This window comes from Kogia breviceps, chromosome 1 (assembly GCF_026419965.1).
Source record: "Kogia breviceps isolate mKogBre1 chromosome 1, mKogBre1 haplotype 1, whole genome shotgun sequence".
NCBI lineage: Eukaryota > Metazoa > Chordata > Mammalia > Artiodactyla > Physeteridae > Kogia > Kogia breviceps.
The window spans coordinates 39,249,607-39,271,305 of NC_081310.1; the positions used below are offsets into that span (position 1 = coordinate 39,249,607).

The following is a 21,699-nucleotide window of genomic DNA, read 5'->3' on the forward strand; positions in this document are numbered from 1 at the left end:
AGCATAATGCCCTTTAGGTCCATCAGTGTTGTCACAAATGGCAGGATTTGCTTCTCTTTTATAGCTGAAAAATATTCCATTGTATATATACTTACCACATCTTCTTTATTTATTTATCCATTGAAGGATACTTAGGTTGCTTCCATGTTTCTGCTGTTATAAAAATGCTGCAGTGAACATGGAGGTGCATATATTTTTTCAAATTAGTGTTTTTGCTTCCTTTGGATGAATACCTAGAAGTGGAATTGCTGGATCATATGGTAGCTCTATTTTTAATGTTTTGAGGAACGTGCATACTGTTTTCCATAGTAGCTGCCCCAGTTTACATTTCAACCAACAATTCATGGTTCCCTTTTCTCCAAATCCTCATTACAAGATAACACTTCTTATCTCTTGTCCTTTTGATAATAGTCATTTAACAGGTGTGAGGTAAGATCTAATTGTGGTTTTGATTTGCATTCCTGTGATGTTGTACCTGTTTTCATGTATCTGTTGGCCATATGTATGTCTCCTTCAGAAAAATGTTTATTCAGATCCTCTGCACATTTTTAAATCAGATTTTTTGTTTTCTTGCTCTTGAGTTGTTGGTGTTCCTTATATATTTTGGATATTAACCTCTTATTAGATGTATGGTTCGTAACTATTTTTTCCCAATCACTAGGTTTTCTTTTCATTTTGTTGATAGTTTTCTTTGTTGTGCAGAAGCTTTTTAGTTTGATTCAGTTCCTCTTGTTTATTTTTACTTTTGTTGCCTTTGCTTTTGGTATCAAATCCAAAAACTTTTGTCAAGACCAATTCCAAGGAGCTTACCACCTATGTTTTCTTCTAGGAGTTTCAGGGTATCAGATCTTACATTCAAGTCTATAATCTCATTTTGAGTTGATTTTTGTATATGATGTGAGATAGTTTCAATTTCATTCTTTTGCAGGTGGCTATTCATTTTTCCCAACACAATTTACTGAAGAAACTATCCTTTCCTCATTGTATATTCTTGGCTTCTTTGTAATAAATTCATTGGCTACATATGCATAGGTTTTACTTCTGGATTTTCTATTCTGTGCCACTAATCAATTGGTCTGTTTTTATGCTTATGCTATACTGTTTTGATTACCACAGCTTTGTAATGTAGTTTGAATCCAGCTTTGTTCCTCTTTCTCAAGACCATTTTGACTATTCAGGGTGTTTTTTTGGTTCCATACAAACTTTAGGATTGTTTATTCTATTACTATGAAAAAATGCCATTGGAATTTTGATAGGGATTGCATTAAATCTGTATATAGCTTGGGTAGTATGGACATTTTAACAATATTAATTCTTCCAATCCATGAACATGTAGAATCTTTCCATTTATTTGTGTCTTCAATTTCTTTCTTCAATATTATATAGTTTAAAGTGTATGGGTCTTTCGCCTCCTGAGTTAGGTTTATTCCTATGCATTTTATTCTTTTTGGTGCAACTGTTAATGGAATTGTTTTCTTAATTTCTCTTTCTGGCAGTTCCTTATTAGTGCATAGAAATGCAACAGATTTTTATATATTGATCTTGTATCCTGCACATTTACTGGTTTGTTTTAGGGTGGGGTCTTTAGGGAGCCTTTAGGGCTTTTTACATATAATATCATGTTATCTGTAAGTCGTGACAGCTTTACTTCTTCCTTTTTAATTTGGATGCCTTTTATTTCTTTTTCTTGCCTAATTGTTCTGGCTAGAACTTGAATAAAAGTGGTGACTGTGGACATTATTGTCTTGGTCCTTATCTTAGAGGAAAACTTCCAGCTTTTCACCATTGAGTATGTTGTTAGGTATAGGGTTGTCATATATGGCCTTTATTATGTTGAGGTATTTTCCTCTCTACACACTTTGTTGAGAGTTTTTATCATAAATGGATGTTGAATCTTGTCAAATGCTTTTCTGCATCTATTGAAATGATCATATTATTTTTATCCTTCATTTTGTTAATGTGCTATATCACATTGATTGATTTGTGCATGTTGAAATATCCGTGCATCCCTGGAATAAATTCCACTTGATCATGATATATAATACTTTTAATGTATTGTTGAATTTATCTTCCCAAATTTTGCTGAGAATTTTTGCATCTATTTTCATCAGGAATATTGACCTATAATATCCTTTTCTGGTGGCATCTTTGTCTGGCTTTGGTATCAGGGTAATGCTGGCATTGTAAAATTAGTTTGGAAATGTTCCCTCTTCTATATTTTTGGAAGAATTTGAGAAGGATTGGCATTAATTCTTCTTTAAATATTGGTATAATTCACTAGTGAAGCCATTCTGGTCATGGACTTAAGATTTTCTTAAGATTTTCTTAAGTTTTTGATTACTGATTCAGTCTCCTCACTAGTAATTTGTCTGTTCAGATTTTCTACTTCTCAGTGATTCAGTCTGGTAGGTTGCATGTTTCTAGGAATTTATCCATTTCTTCTAAGTTGTCCAATTTGTTAGCATATAATTTTTCATAGTAGTCTCTTAAGATCATTTTTATGTCTGTAGTATCAATTGTAATGTCTTCTCTTTCATATCTGTTTTTATTTGAGTCCTCTCTCTCTTTTTTTGTCAGTGAGTTTAGCTAAAGGTTTGTAAATATTATTTATATTAAAAACAAAAGCTCTTAGTTTCACTGATCTTTTCCATTGTTTTTTCAGTCTCTAATTATTTATTTCTGCTCTGATCCTTGGTATTTCCTTCCTTCTACTGACTTTGGGCTTTGTTTATTCTTCTTTTTCTAGTTCTTCAAGGTGTAAAATTATATTTTTTTATTAATATTTCTTATTTCTTAATGTAGGCCATTTATCACAATGAGCTTCCCTCTTAGAACTGCTTTTGCTGCATTCCATAAATTTTGGTATGTTGGGTTTCCATTTTCATTTGTCTCAAAGTATTTTTTGATTTCTTCTTTGACCCATTGTTTGTTCAGCAGAATGTTTAATATCTAAATATTTGTGAATTTTCCAGTTTTCTTCTTATAATTGCTTTCTAGCTTCATACCACATGGTCAGAAAAGATGTTTAATATAATTTCAATTTTCTTAAATTTATTAGGACTTGTTTTGTGGCCTAACATATAATCTATCCTGGAGAATATTTCATGTGCACTTGAGAGGAATATATATTCTGTTGCTTTTGGATGGAATGTTCTGTATATATTTGTTAAGTCATTCAGTATAATTTGTTGTTTAAGGCCAACGTTTCCTTATTGATTTTCTGTCTGGATGATCTGTTGATGAAAGTAGGGAATTAAAGTCCCCTACTATTATTGTATTGCTGTCTATTTCTCATTTTAGCTCTGTTAATATTTGCTATATATATGCAGGTGCTCCTATGTTGTGTGTGTATGTGTTATATCATGTTGGATTGACCCCTTTATCATTATATAATTACCTTCTTTGTCTATATTATAGTCTTTGTTTTAAAGTCTATTTTGTCTGATAACTATAGCTATCCCAGTTTTCTTTTGATTTCCATTTTCATAAAATATTTTTTCCATCCCTTCAATTTCAATCTGTGTGTAATTTTACATCTGAAGTAAATCTCTTGTAGACAGCATACAGAAGGGTTGTTTTCTTTTATCCATTTAGCCACCCTATGTCTTTTAATTAGAGAATTTAATCCATTTATATTTAAATTATTGATAGGTATGTACTTATTACCATTTTGTTAATTGTTTCTGGCTGTCTTGTAGTTCTTCTGTGCTCCTTTTGTCTTCTCTGATCTCTTCCTTTCTGGTTTAATGACTTTTTTAGTGGTTTGCTTTGATTCATTTCTTTTATCTTATCTGTATCTCCTATAAGTTTTTACTTTATGGTTACCATGTGGCTTACATATAAAACATATTACTTATATTTATAATAGTCTATTTTAAGTTGATAGCAACTTAAATTTGATTATAGTCTAAAGCTCTACATTTTTATTCTCCTTCCCATGTTTTACATTTTGATGTCACAATTTACATCTTTTTATCTTGTGTATCTATGAACAAATTATTATAGTTATTTTTACTATTTTGTCTTTAACTCTCATACTAGCTTCATAAGTGATTAACTCACCATATGCACATATTAGATTATTCTGAATTTTACTATATATTTACCTTTACCACTTGGGTTTATACTTTTGTATTTCCTGTTACTAACAGCACCCTTTCATTTCTACTTAAGAATTGCCTTTAATATTTCTTGTAAGGTGGGTTTAATGTTGTTGAACTCCTTTAGCTTGTGCTTGTCTGGAAAACACTTTATCTCTCTTTCAATTCTGAAGGATAGTTTTTTACTTTGAACACTTTGAATATATCATACCACTCCCTTCTGTCCTGCAAAGTTATTACTGAAAAATCTGCTTATAGTCTCTTGTGGTTCCTTTGTGTACAACAAGATGCTTTTAAGACTTTCTCCTTGTCTTTAACTTTTGATATTTAATTACAATGTGTCTTGGTGTGGGTCTTTTGGAGTTTATCTTATTTGGAACTCTCTGAGCTTCCTGGATCTGGGTGTCTGTTTCCTTCCCCAGGTTAAGAAAGTTTTTTAGTCATTAGTTCTTCAAACAATTTTTCTTACCCTCTCTCACTCTCTTTTCCTTCTGGGACTCCTATAATGCAAATGTTGGTCCACATGATGTTCCATAAGTCCCTTAAACTATCTTCACTTTGCTTTTTCCTGCTCTGTTTTTGGTGAATTCCACTGCCCTGTCTTTGAGTTCACTCATTCTTTCTTCCACTTCATCTATTCTGCTGTTGAACTCCTCTATTGTATGTATCAGTTCAGTTAATGTATTCTTCAGCACTGTGACTTCTATTTAATACTTTCTTATATTTTCTATCTCTTTGCTGAAATTCTCACTTTGTTCATCCATTCTTCTGAGTTCAGTAAGCATCACTGCAACTGTTATTTTGAACTCTTTATCAGGTAAATTACTTATCACTATCTTATTAAGACTTTTTTAATGTGATGTTATTTCATTCTTTCATTTAGAATATATTTCTGTTTCTTCATTTTCCTTGATTCTCTGCATTGGTTTCTATGCAGTAAATAAAACAGCTACTTCTAGTCTAGAAGGAGTCATTTTGTGTAGGAGATGAATCTTATCATTCAACACTGCCTGAGTTCTTGGTTGTCTCTCAAGACTTTGTGATTGTCCAAGCCACCTACATTATTCTTAGTGGCTTCCAGCATTTTAGGGTGTGCTAAGACCTGTCAGTCTCTCAAAGTGGGGAGAGTATCTCAGCACCCAGATGCAAGTTGATTGGAAGCCAGACACTAAGGGAACAGCTTTTAAACTATGCAAATGTACCTCTTTCAGGGAGTTGGCATTTCTGTCTGCTGCCTCAGTGCTGAGCCTTAGGCTGATAGCCATTTGAGAAATGTTTCTTTGTTTGCTACTATCCCTTTGAACCTGTAAGAACAAGCCCCATTTGTCACCAGAGCCAGACTATTGAGGGATGTGTTCTCTGGGTGGCCGACACAAAAACTGGGGCACCAGATGTGTATAACAGCTACCTTCTCTGAGATACTGACAACTTGGAGTGGGGCAAAGGGAGAGTGCAATGATGGTGCACCTGCCAGCCTCCCCAGTCTCTGGAGAGAATTATAGTCAGCACCTAGATGTGTGTTTAATTAGAAGCCTGCCTTTCAGACCACATCTATAAAAGTAAGCTAACAGGTCTCTTTCACGGAAAGACTTGGGGTTCATTTCAGTCTACCATCTCTGTGCTGTTCTCTGGAAGGAACAGCCAGTTAAGAACTATTTATCACTTTTTAACAATCCTATGAGACCTGCAAACATGAGCCCTGCTGGCCACCAGAGCCAGGTAATCTAGGAGCATTCCCCAGTCAGCAACCACCAAAAAGCACCAGACATGTGTATAAGCTGCTTTTTGGGAGACACCAGCAACCTGGAGCAAGGCAGAGAGAGACTACAAAGATAACACTTCCCCTATGCCCCTATGAGGTCTCTGAAGAGAATTATAGTCAGCCCTTAGATATAGTTTTAATTAGAAGCCTTCCTCTCAGGCCATAGCTATGAAGATAAGCTAATAGTCCTTTTTTACAGAAAGACTGTGCCTGCTATGCCCTGGAGGTGCAGCCAGCTAAGACCTCCTCTTCCATCTATTACAGTCCTACAGGTCCAGTGAGTGCAAGCCCCACTGGCCACCAGAGCCAGTCAATCAAGAGGCAACCCATGGATGGCAGCCACAAAAACCAAGGTGCAAGATGAGTGTAGAAGCTGTGTTCTGGGAGATACCAGCAACTGGAGTGAGGCAGAGGGAGAGCACAAACATGTAGCCCATCAGCCCCTGTCTTTGGAGTATTTCAGTAGACCATAACCTAGATGTCTGTTAAATTAGATACCTGCCCCTCAGGCCAATGCTTTATTTTTCTTTCTTTTTAAATAATCAATGTTTATTTTATTTTTAAATAATCAAAGTTTATTTTTAAATAATCAAAGTTTATTTTATTTTATTTTTAAATAATCAAAGTTTACTTTATATTATTTTGGCTGTGCCACATGGCTTGTGGTATATCAGTTCCCCAGCCCAGGCCACAGCAGTGAAAGCACCAAATCCTAACCACTATACCACCAGGGAACTCCCAGGCCGATACTTTAAGATAAGCAATTAAGCCTCTCTCACAGAATGTCTGGGCACTTTTCAGTTGGCGTCTTTACACTGGGCCTTGGGATCCATGAGTCCTCACATGAGATCCTTTAAGAACTGTTTCTCTGTTTGCTATAGCCTTGTGGGTCAAATGGACACAAGCCCCACTGGCTTTTGAAGCCATATGTTTTGGGGACTCAGTTCTATATTGCAGGTCTTAAAAGTTGGGGTGACAGATGTGCAGTTCAAGATGTTTACTCCTCAGGGAGAAGCATGGGGTTTTGAATTCTCGCCCTCCCAATCATGGGTTACTGTCCTGGGGCTGGGGTTTGTGGCAAGACTGTGACTCGGTCTCTCCTACCTGTTTCAATGTGGGTTTTTCTCTTGTTCACCTGATGCATAGGAGTTGCTCAGCTAGTTTTAGGCCTTCTTTCAGAGGAAATTATTTTGTACGTAGCTTTAAATTCAGTGTTGTCCATGGGAAGAGGTGATTTCAGGATCCTCCTGTGTTATCATCATGAAACAGAACCTGCCTATTTATTTTTTTAATGGTGACTGTTAATGAGTAGAAAATTTTAATTTTGATAAAGTTTTTTTATTTATGGTTATTGTTTTTTGTGTTCTAAGATACCTTTGCTTATCCCTAATTCACAAAAAATATTCTTCTATGATGTCTTCTCAAAGCTTTATGGTTTTAGCATTTATGTTGAAGTCCATGATCAATCTCAAATTAATTTTTGTGTATGGTGACTTTTGATCAAGGAAACAACAAAGTTATTTTCCATTTGAATATCTAGTTACTTCAGTATTCTTGAAAAGCTTTTTTCCCCCTATTGTATTACTTAGCATCTTTATTGAAAGTCAAATATTCATACAAGTGTAGACCTATATCTGGGTGCTCTATTCTGTTCCATTGATCCATTTGTCAATCCTATGGTAGTACCACACTATCTTAATTACTGGCAAACTTAAATTTTGTAACTAATTTTCAGTGAGGTCAATTCCGTGGTTACAATAAGTAAGAGATACTTTTAGGAATACCATAAAACCTTGTTTCTATGATAATAATTTGAGCTTGTAGTGTAAGGATCTAACCTTTCTTTCTGGAAATGATCTAGGATACTCAGAAGCAGCCATCATTTTAGCCATCTTCATTAATGGTTAAATTCAATGGCTACTTTGTCACCTAAGGCATTTGCCTCAGTAAATACTTTATCACAACAATAGGTGATAATTTGATTATTTGTAATGTTTCTGCATACCGTGAAATAATAGAATCCCTTTCCCATTGGCAAAGAGATTAATACTGTGTTCAAGGTCAAGGAAACAATGAAGGCAATCCCAGGATTCCATCTTTGTGGGTTGGTTTCTTGATACTACTTCCATACCAAGAACCGTATCAGTAAGCCACTGGCCAGAAAAACAGAAATCAAACCAATTGTCTTAGCAGAGGTAAATCAGTATAGTGAATTAGTAGAACTGGATATATGAGAGAAATGAAAAGAAAAAAAAGGAACACTGAGATTACACAGAGCTAGTAACTACAAGAAGTGACTGTTCCACCTCTAGGGCTGGAATAGAGGGAACAGAGGGAAGAAACTTGGGTTATTACAAACTAGAAAGTTAGGGGAAGTGTTCCACAGACCTAGAACACACACCTTGAAGTAGAGGGTACTGCTCACCTGATATGTTGTCTCAGAAGCTCCAAGGAAGGGACTCCAAAGATCTGGGACTCAGATCTCTGAGAAGGGGGCAATATGACTGGTGCTGGTGCTGCTGAAACTCTAGTCTCTGAAACAGGTGCCAGCCAGCTAGTGCTTGTACCTCAAAGGGGGATCATGAGCGAAGCTTGTTCTGGGAGTGTGTTTCTTACTTGTCAGTTCCTTTACCAACTGCTACTGCCAGGATGAAGAGTTGCCAGGTTGACACTGACAGGAATAATGAGAAAAACAAGAAGTAGCATATTTTCTCCTATCCTTATCTTCCAGATGCTCTCCAGTACCCCGTATTTGCAATATCTAAAAGGGAGCCAACTAACAAAGAAAAAAATGTGATTTGCAGAATCTCAAACCCTGCACCAAAAAGCTGCATATAGAATAGTGGGTTTGGAGCCGAAAGACAATAGTTTAATAACCAGCACATAGAGTATGTGTATGGTGGACTTTAACAGTTAAAACAATTTACACCCCCAACACTGTTTGAAAAGTCCTGCTGCTCCACATCATTGCAGTTATGGGCTGAATGTTTGTGTCCCCCCAAATTCATATGTTGAAGCCCTAACTTCCAAAGTGATGGTATTTGGAGATGGGGACTTTGAAAGATAATTAGGGTATGATGAGTTTGTGAAGGTGGGCCCTAGTCTAATGGGATTAGTGTCATTATAAGAAGAGGCACCAGAGAGCTTGTCTCTTTCTCTCTCTTCCTGCATGCACAAAGGAGGTCATGTCAGCATACAGCAAGATGGCAGTCACCTGTAAACCGAGAGAAAAGGCCTCAGAATGAAATCTATCTGCTGGCACCTTGATCTTAGACTTTCCAATGTCCAAAACTATGAGAAAACAAACTTCTGTTGTCTAAGCCACCCAGTCTGTGGTATTTTGATATGACAACCCTAGCAGACTAACATACTTGCCAATAACTGATATAGTCAAACTTTAATTTTTGCCTGATGAATGTGTGTGTATTATATTTTGTTTGCTGTTCTCTTCTTATTAATGAGGTTGAATAACCTTTCATATATTTATTGGCTTTTGGATTCCCATTTCTGTGAAATTCCAATTTTTGTCACTTTTTCTATTAGGTTGTGTGCCTTTTTCTCATTGAGCTTTTTTTCATTCTCTCAAATTGCCTTTTTAAAGAGCTTTATTGATGTGATTGGTATACAATAAATTGCATACATTGAAAGTGTACAATTTGACATATGTGTATACCCATGAAATAATAGCCAAAATCAAACTAATGTACATGTCCATCACCCCCCAAAATTTCCTCATGCTCCTTAGTAATCCATTCCTCCTTCTATTCCCCATTGTTAGGCAACCACTGATTTGATTGCTATCAGTATAGGTTAGTTTACCTTTTCTAGAATTTTATATAAATGGAACCATACAATATGTTTTCTGCCTTCTTTCAGTATAATCATTTTGTGGTTTATCTATTACATTGTGGTCATTAATAGTTTGCTCCCTTTTGTTCTTGAGTAGTATTCCATGATATGGATACACCACAATTTATCCAACCACATTTATTTATGAACATTTGGATTGATTCTAGTTTAGGGATATTACAAGTAAAATGGCTATGAACACTTGTGTACAACTCTTTGTGTTGACCTATGCTTTCATTTCTCCTGGGTAAATACATAGGAACAGACTGGCTGGATCATAAGTAGACGTATGTTTAATTTTTTACAAACTGCTAATTTGTATTCCAAATTTTTTGTACCATTTTACATTGTCACCAGCAGTTTTTTTTTAACAATATCAGTCTTTTTAAAAATTATTATTTATTTATTTATTTTTGGCTGCGTTGGGTCTCTGCTGCTGTGCACGGCCCTCTCTAGTTGCGGCAAGCGGGGGCTACTCCTCGCCACAGTGTGCAGGCTCCAGGCATGAGGGCCTCAGTAGCTGCGGCACATGGGCCCAGCAGCTATGGCTTGCGGGCTCTAGAGTGCAGGCTCAGGAGCTGTGACGCACGGGCCCAGCCACTCCACGGCATGTGGGATCCTCCCGGACCAGGGCCCGAACCCATGTCCCCTGCACCGGCAGGCGGACTCCCAACCACCGCGCCACCAGGGAAGCCCCGCCACCAGTAGTTTTACTTGCTTCACACATTTTTGCTAACAGTTGGTGTGATCTGTGTTTTGGTTTTGTTGTTGTTATTGTTTTGGTTTGGATTTTTTAGTTTTAGCTATTTTAGTTAATATATAGTGATATCTCATTGTGGTTTTAATTAACATTTCCCTGATGTTTTTCTAATAACTAATGATACTGAGCACTGTTTCAAGTGCTTATTTGCTATTTGTAGATCTTCTCTGGTGAAGTGTCTGTTCAACTTGTAAGCTCAACTTTAAGGGATTGTCTTTTTATAATTAAGTAGTAAGAGTTTTTTATAAACTCTAGATATAAATTCATTGTTGGATACGTGTTTTGCAAATATTTTCTCCCAGTCTATGGCTTATGTTTTCATTTTCGTAACAATGTCTTTTGAAAATGTGGTTTATTTATTTTGATGAAGTCCAATTTATTGCTTTTCTCTTTTATAGTTTTACTTTGGGTTGTAATTAAGAAATCTTTCTAAACTCAAGGTCACTAAGCTTTCCTCATTTTTCCTTCTAGAATTTTTATAGTTGTAGCTCTTACTTTAATGTCTATGATCTACTTCAAATTAATGTTTGCATGCACTGTGAGGTAAAGGTCAAGTTACTTTTCTTTTTTTAATCTGAAGCCAGCTCTTCCAACAACGTTTGTTGAAAAGACTATCCTTCCCCCATTGAATTGCCTTGGCACGTTTGTAAAAAATCAACTGGCCATGTATATGTGCGAATCTATTTCTGAATTCTGTTCCATTAACTTATATGTCTATCTTGATGTCAATAACACAATGTCTTGATTACTGTACCTTTATAATTCTTGAAATCGGGTTGTGTAAGTACTCCAAATATATTCTTCTTTTTAGTGTATAGGTTTGTCCATTTTTGGTCAGATTATCCCTAAGTATTTCATATTTCTAAAGTATTTCATATTATGGTGCTATTATAAATGGTATCATTATGATTGTTCATTGCTAGTATATAGTAATATAATTTATTTTATGCATCAATGATGTATCCCACAGCTTTGCTAAACTCGGTTATTATTTCAAGTAGCTTTTTTTGTAAATTCCCTAGTTTCTACATAGGTGATCATGTCATCTGTATACACATAGTTTTCCTTTCCAATATATGTGACTTTCTTTTTCTTTCCTTTTTGCACCATCTTGAGCCTCCAGTGCAGTGGTGATTAGAAGAAATGAGAGTGGAGATCTTTGCCTTGTTTTCAATCAGAAAGAAATTATTCAGTCTTTCACAATTAAGTATGATGTTACCTAGAGGGTTTTAATATATGGCCTTTACTAGGATGATGAAGGTCCCCTCTATTCCTAGTTTGCTGAGTTTCTGTCATTTATAGATATTGGATTCCATAAAATGCTTTTTCAGCATCTATTGAAATGATCATGTTTTTTAATCTGTTAATATGGAGAATTCCAATAATTTATTTTCACTGCTAGAATAATCCCACTTGGTCATAATGTTTTATCCTCATATAACTTTGGATTCAATTTGCTAAAATATTATTAAGGAGTTTTGCTTCTAGAGGGTTAGTAGTTCATGAGAGTTATTAGTCCATAGTTTTCCTGTAATGTCTTTTTCTGGTTATGGTATCAACAATGCTGACCTCTTAAGATGTTTTGGGGAGAGGTCCTCTTTCTCTATTTTATAGAAAAATTGATGTATAAATTACATTATTTCTTCTTTAATGTTTGGTAAAATTCACCAGTGAAGACCTCTTGGCCTGGTGTTTTTTGTATGTTAATTACAACTTCAATCTTTTAAATTGATATAGGGATATTTGGGTTATCTGCTTATTCTTGAGCAAATTTTAGTAGTTTTTATCTTTCAAGGAATTGTCCATTTCATCTATCTTGTCAAATTTGTAGGCACAAGGTATTCATAATATCTCCTTATTGTCCTTTTAGTGTCTGTAGAATTTGTAGTGATATCCACTTTCTCATTCTTGATATTGGTAATTTGTTTCTTCTCTCCTTTTTACCCAATCAGCCTGGCTGGAGCTTAACAACTGTATTGATTTTCTCAAAGAATCAGCTTTTGGTTTTATTTATTTTCTGTAATGATTTTCTATTTTTGATTTTATTGACAAAATTATTTTTTTTCATCTTGCAGCACCACTCCTTGAGTTTCTTTTTTTAAATATTTATTTATTTATTTATTTATTTATTTGGTTGCACAGGGTCTTAGTTGTGGCAAGCGGGCTCCTTAGTTGTGGCATGCGAACTCTTAGTTGCAGCATGCACATGGAAGCTAGTTCCCTGACCAGGGATTGAAGGCGGGCCCCCTGCATTGGGAGCGTGGAGTCTTATCCACTGTACCACAAGGGAAGTCCCAAAATTATTTATATTTTATTATTTCCTTTCTGCCACTTACTTTGGGTTTAATTTGTTTCTCTTCTTACAGTTTCTAAATATGGGAGCTTAAGTCATTCACTTAAGACCTTCCTTCTTTTCTAATGTGGACTTTAATGCTATAAATTTTTCTCTAATAACTACTTTAGTTAGAGGAGTGACATCAGCATCATAGTGGCATGAGACACTCTCTTTGTCTCTCCCCTTCAATTAAAACCAGTAAAAATCCATAACTCAGCAAAGGTGCCTCTGTCCAACACACCAGGACACACATGTGTGCATCTAAATGTGGGTGGACTGGAACACATAGAGGAGGTGGACTGGAGGAAGAGCAGAGGCTATACCAGTAATCCCAGCCTCCAGCTGCAGTGGCTGAGTCTGCTGGTTGCAGAGGGGAGGTGACACACATGACTCCGACCTTCTTGCCACAGAGGTGCCCACTGCCACAGGGAAATGGCCAGTAGCAGCAGCATGGCTTGTGACCCTGTCTCTCCAGATACAGAGGTACCTGCCACTCGAGCCCTCCACCACCCACAGAGGCAGTGCCCCAAAACCCAACAACTCCAGATGTGGCAGAGGTGCCCATGACTGTGGCTGCCTCCCTCTCTTCCCTGTCCCCTCACAGCAACAGTTCCTTTAACTCAGGCAACTCCAGACTTAGTGGAGACCACACCAACGCAGTGCCCCGGGTGGCAACACCAGCAAGACCAGCAGCAACAGCAAGGCACCAGTGACCCTGGAGGCACAAGCAGTGACAACTAGGGCATAGAGTGACACATCCAGGAGAGGTAGAGGTGGGTGGAAAATGCCGATTCTTAAACATAGCCAGAGGCAGCTCACGTTAGAAAAACCAAAAACTTGTGCAATAGCACCACCTACCAAAAAACAAAAGAAAGGCCGTAATTACCAACCTATCAATCTATCGAATTGTCAAAATCAAGTTAAAAAAAAAACTCTACCTAAAGAAGAGAGGTGTTTGGTGTTCGCTACTTCAAATTCTCAGGCAGAGAAAAAACTCATCAAGAACCACAAAAACCGTGGGAAAAAAACCATGTATAAACAATAAAATACTGCTCAGCCAGGAAAAATGTTGCCATTTAGGACAATATGAATGGAGCTTGAGGATATTATGCAAAATGAATCAAATAGAGAAAGACAAATACCATATGATTTCACTTACATGTGGAATATATATATTTAAAAACCTAAAATAGGGCTTCCCTGGTGGCGCAGTGGTTGAGAGTCTGCCTGCCAATGCAGGGGACACGGGTTCGTGCCCCGGTCTGGGAAGATCCCACATGCCACAGACTGGCTAGGCCCATGAGCCATGGCCGCTGAGCCTGCGCGTCCGGAGCCTGTGCTCCACAACGGGAGTGGCCACAACAGTGAGAGGCCCGCGTACCACAAAAAAAAAAAAAAAACTAAAATAAACAACCAAACCAAACTAAACATAGATACAGAGAACAGATTAGAGTTACCAGAGAGGAAGCTGTGTAGGGGGAGGGCAGAATGGTTAAAGGTGGTCAACTGTACGCTGGCAGATAGAAACTAAACTTTTGGTGGTGAACATGCTGTAGTGTATACAGAAGTCTATTTTTCATAATATATACATGAAACATATAATGTTATAAACCAGTGTTACCACAATTTTTTTAAAAAGGAACTGCTTTAGCTGTATACCCAGATTTTGATATTTTGTGGTTTTATTGTCATTCAGTTCAAAATACTTTCTCATTTCTTTGTGATTTCTTCTTTGACCTATGGGTTATATAGAAGGACAGTGATTTTCCAGATAGCTCTCTGTTACTGATTTCTAAATAAATACCATTATAGTAAGAAAAGATATTCTTTATTTGAATCCCTTTAAATTTATAGAGAATTGTTTTATAGCTCTAAATATGATCTATTTTGGTAAGTGTTTCATGTGCACTTTATTTTTTTTTTTTTTTTTTTTTTGCGGTATGCGGGCCTCTCACTGTCGTGGCCTCTCCCGCTGCGGAGCACAGGCTCCGGACGCACAGGCTCAGCGGCCATGGCTCACGGGCTCAGTTACTCCGCGGCATGTGGGATCTTCCCGGACCAGGGCACGAACCCGTGTCTCCTGCATCGGCAGGCGGACTCTCAACCACTGCGCCACCAGGGAAGCCCTTCATGTGCACTTTAAAACATGATTCCTTTTACTCTGGAGATAATTTTTGCTCTGAAATCTACTTTGTGTGATATTAATATAGCCATTCCAGCCTTCTTTAGATTAATGTTAGCACAACATATCTTTTTTTCCATCCTTTTAGTATGGAAAATCATTTGTGTCTTTCAATTTCTGTTAAGTTGGATCTTACTTGTTTATCTATTCTGAACATTTTTGCCTTTTTATTGGGTATATTCAATGTGATTTTTTTTTTGTATTGTTGGGTTTAAGTCTACCATTTAACTATTTGTTTTCTATTTGTCCCTTCTGTTTTTAAAATTTTTTTCCACTTTCTCTGCCTTCTTTTTGATTATTTTTATATGATTCCATTTTGCATCTTTGTTGGCTTTTTTAGCTATTCCTTATTCAGTTTGGTTTTTTATTGGATGCTTTAGGGTTTATTGTACACATCTGTAACTTATCTCAGTTTGCCCTCAATATTGTATCATTTCATTTATAGTATAATAACCTTATAGCAGTATACTACTATATTCCCTCACATAGTTTTTGTACTATTGTTGCCATACCGTTTACTTCTACATATTTTATAAACCTTACAATCAATTGCTATTATTGTTGCTTTAAATAATCAATTATCTTTTAAAAGAGATTTAAATAATAAAAAGGCATTTTATATTGTTACACATATTTATCATTTTCAGTGCTCTTCATTTTTTGTGAAGACCCAGATTTTCATCTGGTATCATTTTCAATCTGATTGTCAATTTTTACTTTATATATTTGAAAACATATTATTAGATGCATTCAAGTTTTTAAATTCTCTTCTTGATGAATTGAAACTTTAAACATTATGAAATGATGATCTTTCTCTGTAGTAATACTTTTTGCTTTCAAGTCTACTTTGTTTCATATTTAATATAGTCATATCAGGTTTTCTTTTGCTTAATATTTCCATACAATTTCTATCCTTTTGATTTCAACTTTTCTATTGGCCTATGTTTTAGCTATGTTTCCTATAAGCAACATATATTTGAGTTTTTAAATTTTTGTTATTTTTGTCTAGTCTGAAAATCTTTGTCCTTTAATTGGAACATTTAGTCTACACTTATTGCAATTAATAATATGTTTGAGGTTTTTCCTTCCATCTTGCTTTGTACTTTTATTTTCCCATTCTTTCTATGTTTTTTCCTCTAGTTTCTTGCCTTTTTAGGTTTAGTTGCATCATTCCATTTTCCCCCTTCCACTGGTTCAACGGTTATACATTCTGTTTGTATTTCTAGTCAGTTTTCCTTTGAAATTATAACCTGAATGTTTAATTTATACAAGACTAAATTTAAGTAGATACTTTCTTCTTTCCCCAGCTCACATGTAATTGAATTCATAGATTCACTATTAGGCAGTGTTATTACTATTTTATACAGCAATGTGTATTTACCCTATCTTTATCTTTTTTCCTTTTTATCATAAGTGCTTCCATCTTGTATTCCTTTCCTTCTGATTTAGGTACATTCCTTAACATTTCTTTTAGTGAGAGGCTACTGGTGATTATATACTCAATTTTTGTTCATCTGAAAACATCTATATTTCATTTTTCTTCTTGAAAAATATTTTCTCCAGATATAGAAATCTAGTTTGGTGATGATTTTCTTAAACAGCATTAAAAATATTATTCTATTGGTTTTTGGCTTCCATTGTTGCCATTGAGAAGTCACTTACAATTTTAACACCTATCCCTCTGGCTGCTTTTAAGATTTTATTCTTTGCTTTCTTCACTTTCACTATGAGGTGTCTAAATGCAAGTTTCTTTACTTCTTTCTTTGCTTGGGATTTCTTGGGCCTCATACATCTCTAAATCATTGTCTTCATCAGGTATCTTGCAGATTTTGTCTATGCCTCTTCTCTATCTTCTCTTCTTCTGAAACACTGATTAATCATATGTTAAACTTTCTCAGTCTGTTCCCCATGAGTTTTTTTTTAACATCTTTATTGGAGTATAATTGCTTTGCAATGGTGAATTAGTTTCTGCTGTATAACAAACTGAATCAGCTATACATATACATATACATATATCCCCATATCTCCTCCCTCTTGTGTCTCTATCCCACCCCCTAGGTGGACACAAAACACCAAGCTGATCTCCCTGTGCTATGTGGCTGCTTCCCACTAGCTATCTATTTTACATTTGGTAGTGTTCATATGTCCCTGCCACTCTCTCACTTCGTCCCAGTTTAACCTTCCCCCTCCCTGTGTCCTCAAGTCCATTCTCTACATCTGTGTCTTTATTCCTGTCCTGCCCCTAGGTTCTTCAGAACCATTTACTTATTTTTTTAGATTCCATATATATGTGTTAGCATAAGGTATTTGTTTTTCTCTTTCTGACTTACTTCCTTTTGTATGACAGACTCTAGGTCCACCCACCTCACTACAAATAACTCAATTTAGTTTCTTTTTATGGCTGAGTAATATTCCATTGTATATATATGCCATATCTTCTTTATCCATTCATCTGTCGATGGACACTTAGGCTGCTTCCATATCCTGGCTATCATAAATAGAGCTGCAATGAACATTGTGGTACATGACTCTTTTTGTTTTGTGGTTTTTTGTTTGTTTTTTTAAACATTTTTATTGAAGTATAATTGCTTTACAATGGTGTGTTAGTTTCTGCTTTATAACAAAGTGAATCAGTTATACATATACATATATCCCCATATCTCTTCCCTCTTGCATCTCCCTCCCTCCCACCCTCCCTATCCCACCCTTCTAGCTGGTTGCAAAGCACCAAGCTGATCTCCCTGTGCTATGTGACTGCTTCCCACTAGCTATCTATTTTACATGTGGTAGTGTAAATATATCCATATATATACTTTATCCCAGCTTACCCTTCCCCCTCCCCGTGGGGCCTCACGTCCATTCTCTAGTAGGTCTGCATCTTTATTCCTGCATGACTCTTTTTGAATTATGGTTTTCTCAGGGTATATGCCCAGTAATGAGATTGCTGGGTCGTATGGTAGTTCTATTTTTAGTTTTTTAAGGAACCTCTGTACTGTTCTACATACTGGCTGTATCAAATTACATTCCCACCAACAGTGCAAGAGGTTTCCCTTTTCTCTGCACCCTCTCCAGCATTTATTGTTTGTAAATGTTTTGATGATGGCCATTCTGACTGGTGTAGGTGATACCTCATTGTAGTTTTGATTTGCATTTCTTTAATGATTAGTGATGTTGAGCATCCTTTCATGTGTTTGTTAGCAATTTGTATATCTTCTTTGGAGAAATGTCTATTTAGGCCTTCTGTCCAATTTTGGATTGGGTTATTTGTTTTTTTTGATATTGAGCTGCATGAGCTGCTTGTATATTTTGGAGATTAATCCTTTCTCAGTTGCTTTGTTTGCAAGTATTTTCTCCCATTCTGAGGGTTGTCTTTTCATCTTGTTTATGGTTTCCTTTGCTGTGCAAAAGCTTGTACGTTTCATTAGGTCCCATTTGTTTATTTTTGTTTTTATGTCCATTTCTCTAGTAGGTGGGTCAAACAGGATCTTGCTGTGATTGATGTTATAGAGTGTTGTGCCTATGTTTTCCTCGAAGAGTTTAATAGTGTCTGGCCTTACATTAGGTCTTTAATCTATTTTGAGTTTATTTTTGTGTATGGTGTTAGGGAGTGTTCTAATTTCATTCTTTTACATGTAGCTGTCCAGTTTTCCCAGCACCACTTATTGAAGAGGCTGTCTTTTCTCTACTGTATATTCTTGCCTCCTTTATCAAAGATAAGGTGACCATGTGTGCATGGGATTAACTCTAGGCTTTGTATCCTGTTCCATTGATCTATAGTTCTGTTTTTGTGCCAGGACCATACTTGATTACTATAGCTTTGTAATATAGTCTGAAGTCAGGGAGCTTGATTCCTCTAGCTCCATTTTTATTTCTCAAGATTGCTTTGGCTATTCGAGGTCTTTTGTGTTTCCATACAAATTGTGATATTATTTGTTCTAGTTCTGTGAAAAATGCCACTGCTAATTTGATGAGGATTGCACTGAATCTATAGATTGATTTGGGTAGTATAGTCATTTTCACAATGTTGACTCATCCAATCCAAGAACATGGTATATCTCGCCATCTGTTTGTATCATCTTTAATTTCTTTCATCAGTGTCTTATAGTTTTCTGCATACAGGTCTTTTGTCTACTTAGGTATATTTATTCCTAGGTATTTTATTCTTTTTGTTGCAGTGGTAAATGTGAGTGTTTCCTTAATTTCTCTTTCAGGTTTTTCATCATTACTGTATAGGAATGCAAGAGATTTCTGTGCATTAATTTTGTATCCTGCTACTTTAGCAAATTCATTGATTAGCTCTAGTAGTTTTCTGGTAGCATGTTTAGGATTCTCTATGTATAGTATCATGTCATCTGCAAACAGTGACAACTTTACTTCTTCTTTTCCGGTTTGTATTCTTTTTATTTCTTTTTCTTCTCTGATTGCTGTGGCTAAAAATTCCAAAACTATGTTGAATAAAAGTGGTGAAAGGGGGCAACCTTGTCTTGTTCCTGATCTTAGTGGAAATGGTTTCAGTTTTTCACCATTGAGAACGATGTTGGCTGTGGGTTTGTCATATATGGCCTTTATTACGTTGAGGTAAGTTCCCTCTATGCCTACTTTCTAAAGGGTTTTTATCATAATTGGGTGTTGAATTTTGTTGAAAGCTTTTTCTGCATCTATTTAGATGATCATATGGTTTTTCTCCTTCAGTTTTTTAATATGGTTTATTACACTGATTGATTTGTGTATATTGAAGAATCTTAGCATTCCTGGGATAAACCCCACTTGATCATGGTATATGATCCTTTTAATGTGTTGTTGGATTCTGTTTGCTAGTATTTTGTTGAGGATTTCTGCATGTATATTCATCAGTGTTATTGGCCTGTAATTTTCTTTTTTAGTGACTTCTTTGTCTCGTTTGGTATCAGGGTGATTGTGGCCTTGTAGAATGAGTTTGGGAGTGTTCCTCTCTCTGCTATATTTTGGAAGAGTTTGAGAAGGATAGGTGTTAGCTCTTCTCTAAATGTTTGATAGAATTTGCCTGTGAAGCCATCTGGTCATGAGCTTTTGTTTGTTGGAAGATTTTTTTGTGTGTGTGCGGTACGCGGGCCTCTCACTGTTGTTGGCCTCCCCCATTGTGGGGCACAGGCTCCAGACGCCCAGGCTCAGCAGCCATGGCTCACGGGCCTAGCCGCTCTGTGGCATATGGGATCTTCCCGGACCGGGGCATGAACCTGTATCCCCTGCATTGGCAGGAGGACTCTTGACCACTGTGCCACCAGGGAAGCCCCTGTTGGAAGATTTTTAATCACAGTTTCAATTTCAGTGCTTGTGATTGGTTTGTTTCCCCATGAGTTTTTAACTGTCATCTTTATTGTTCATTCATTTCTGTCTCTGGCAAATTTCTTGTAAAGTTATTTTTAAGATTACATATGGAGAAAAACATGGCATACAAGAGAATACAGGTGTAAATTTGATAGTTCCTTTCCTTGAACATGAAACTAGATTTATTTTTAATGTGATGACATTTACAGCCTTCAACTTTATCATAAAAGATTGCATATTTTATGTCATACCACTTAGCATCCAGCATACGAGTAAATAAACTTTGTTTTGGAAATAAAACTTTTTACTAAGGAGTTTCAGAGCCACGGAGTCTCTGTTCTCATCACAACAGATTAGCCAATCCTCACAATTGATCTCTCCCTGGAGATCAATATACATATATATATATATATACACACACACACACACACACATATATATACATTTATATTACATATAAATCTCTAGAGATATATAGCATATTTATATATAGACTATATATAGAATAGTTATACATATGTTTATACATATATTTATATATATAACAAAGAACTACCAAAAAAGTAATTTAGGGGTAGAGAAATTGTAGCCAGCTACCATACTTTAAAAATGTTGGGTTTATAATTTTCTGCCTCTATAATTATATATGTTCTGTAAATGGCTTTACCCTGAGGTGATTGCAACCATACAGAATTCTGAAAATTGAGATGAAACATGTCCTGGAGGGAAGAAAATAGCAAGAAATATGCAAAAGGCAAATGGGCATTTTAAAAAATTACTCAAAAACAACAGAAGAAAGATTCTGGCAAATAATTCCCCATAGTCTCAAAAATTACAGACAATATGATTTTGTAATGTTTTGAAAACATCAAAGAAATTTAAAGGTCCAGAGACAGGTTATTAGAAAACAGAAGAAAGTGAAAAGTTTGCTATACTGATATAAATGAAAAATAAAAATAAGTATATTTCAACAATAAAAGTCAAATGAGGAGGGAGAGAGAAGCAGTATAAATAAAAGAACTATGATAATATAAAATTAAAAGTAAAATAAGGAAATGTAACAAAGTAAATCTAATATCTACATAATTGGAGTTTCTGAGATAGAAAAGAAAAGAAATTAGAAAAAAAGTGCTATATATATTATTTTTCTTACCTAAAGAAATATTTAAATCTGTCTTGAAAGTATCAATTGTCCCCATTCCCAATTTTCCTACTTTACATAAACTTTTTTATTTTCTTTTTCAGACAATAACATTTTCTCAGAATATAAATTATGAGGCAGTAGATGATTATTTCAAGTTGCAGTAAGTATGACTTTTAAAAGAGCCTACTCAATATTAAATATGCTATTCAGGTTACTGATTTATATGTATTCTTTTATTTAAATGACCTCATATCCTTTTA

The 21,699-nt window shown here is 35.7% G+C and overlaps 1 protein-coding gene across 1 annotated transcript in view; it reads left to right on the top strand.

The window, feature by feature from the left end:
- CATSPERE (catsper channel auxiliary subunit epsilon) overlaps positions 1-21,699 on the top strand; it is a 229,026-nt gene that overhangs the window by 140,551 nt on the left and 66,776 nt on the right. Inside the window, exon 12 of the mRNA XM_067009900.1 lies at positions 21,541-21,599. Coding sequence (XP_066866001.1) covers positions 21,541-21,599 — 59 coding nt within the window. The remainder of the gene's footprint in view (positions 1-21,540; positions 21,600-21,699) is intronic.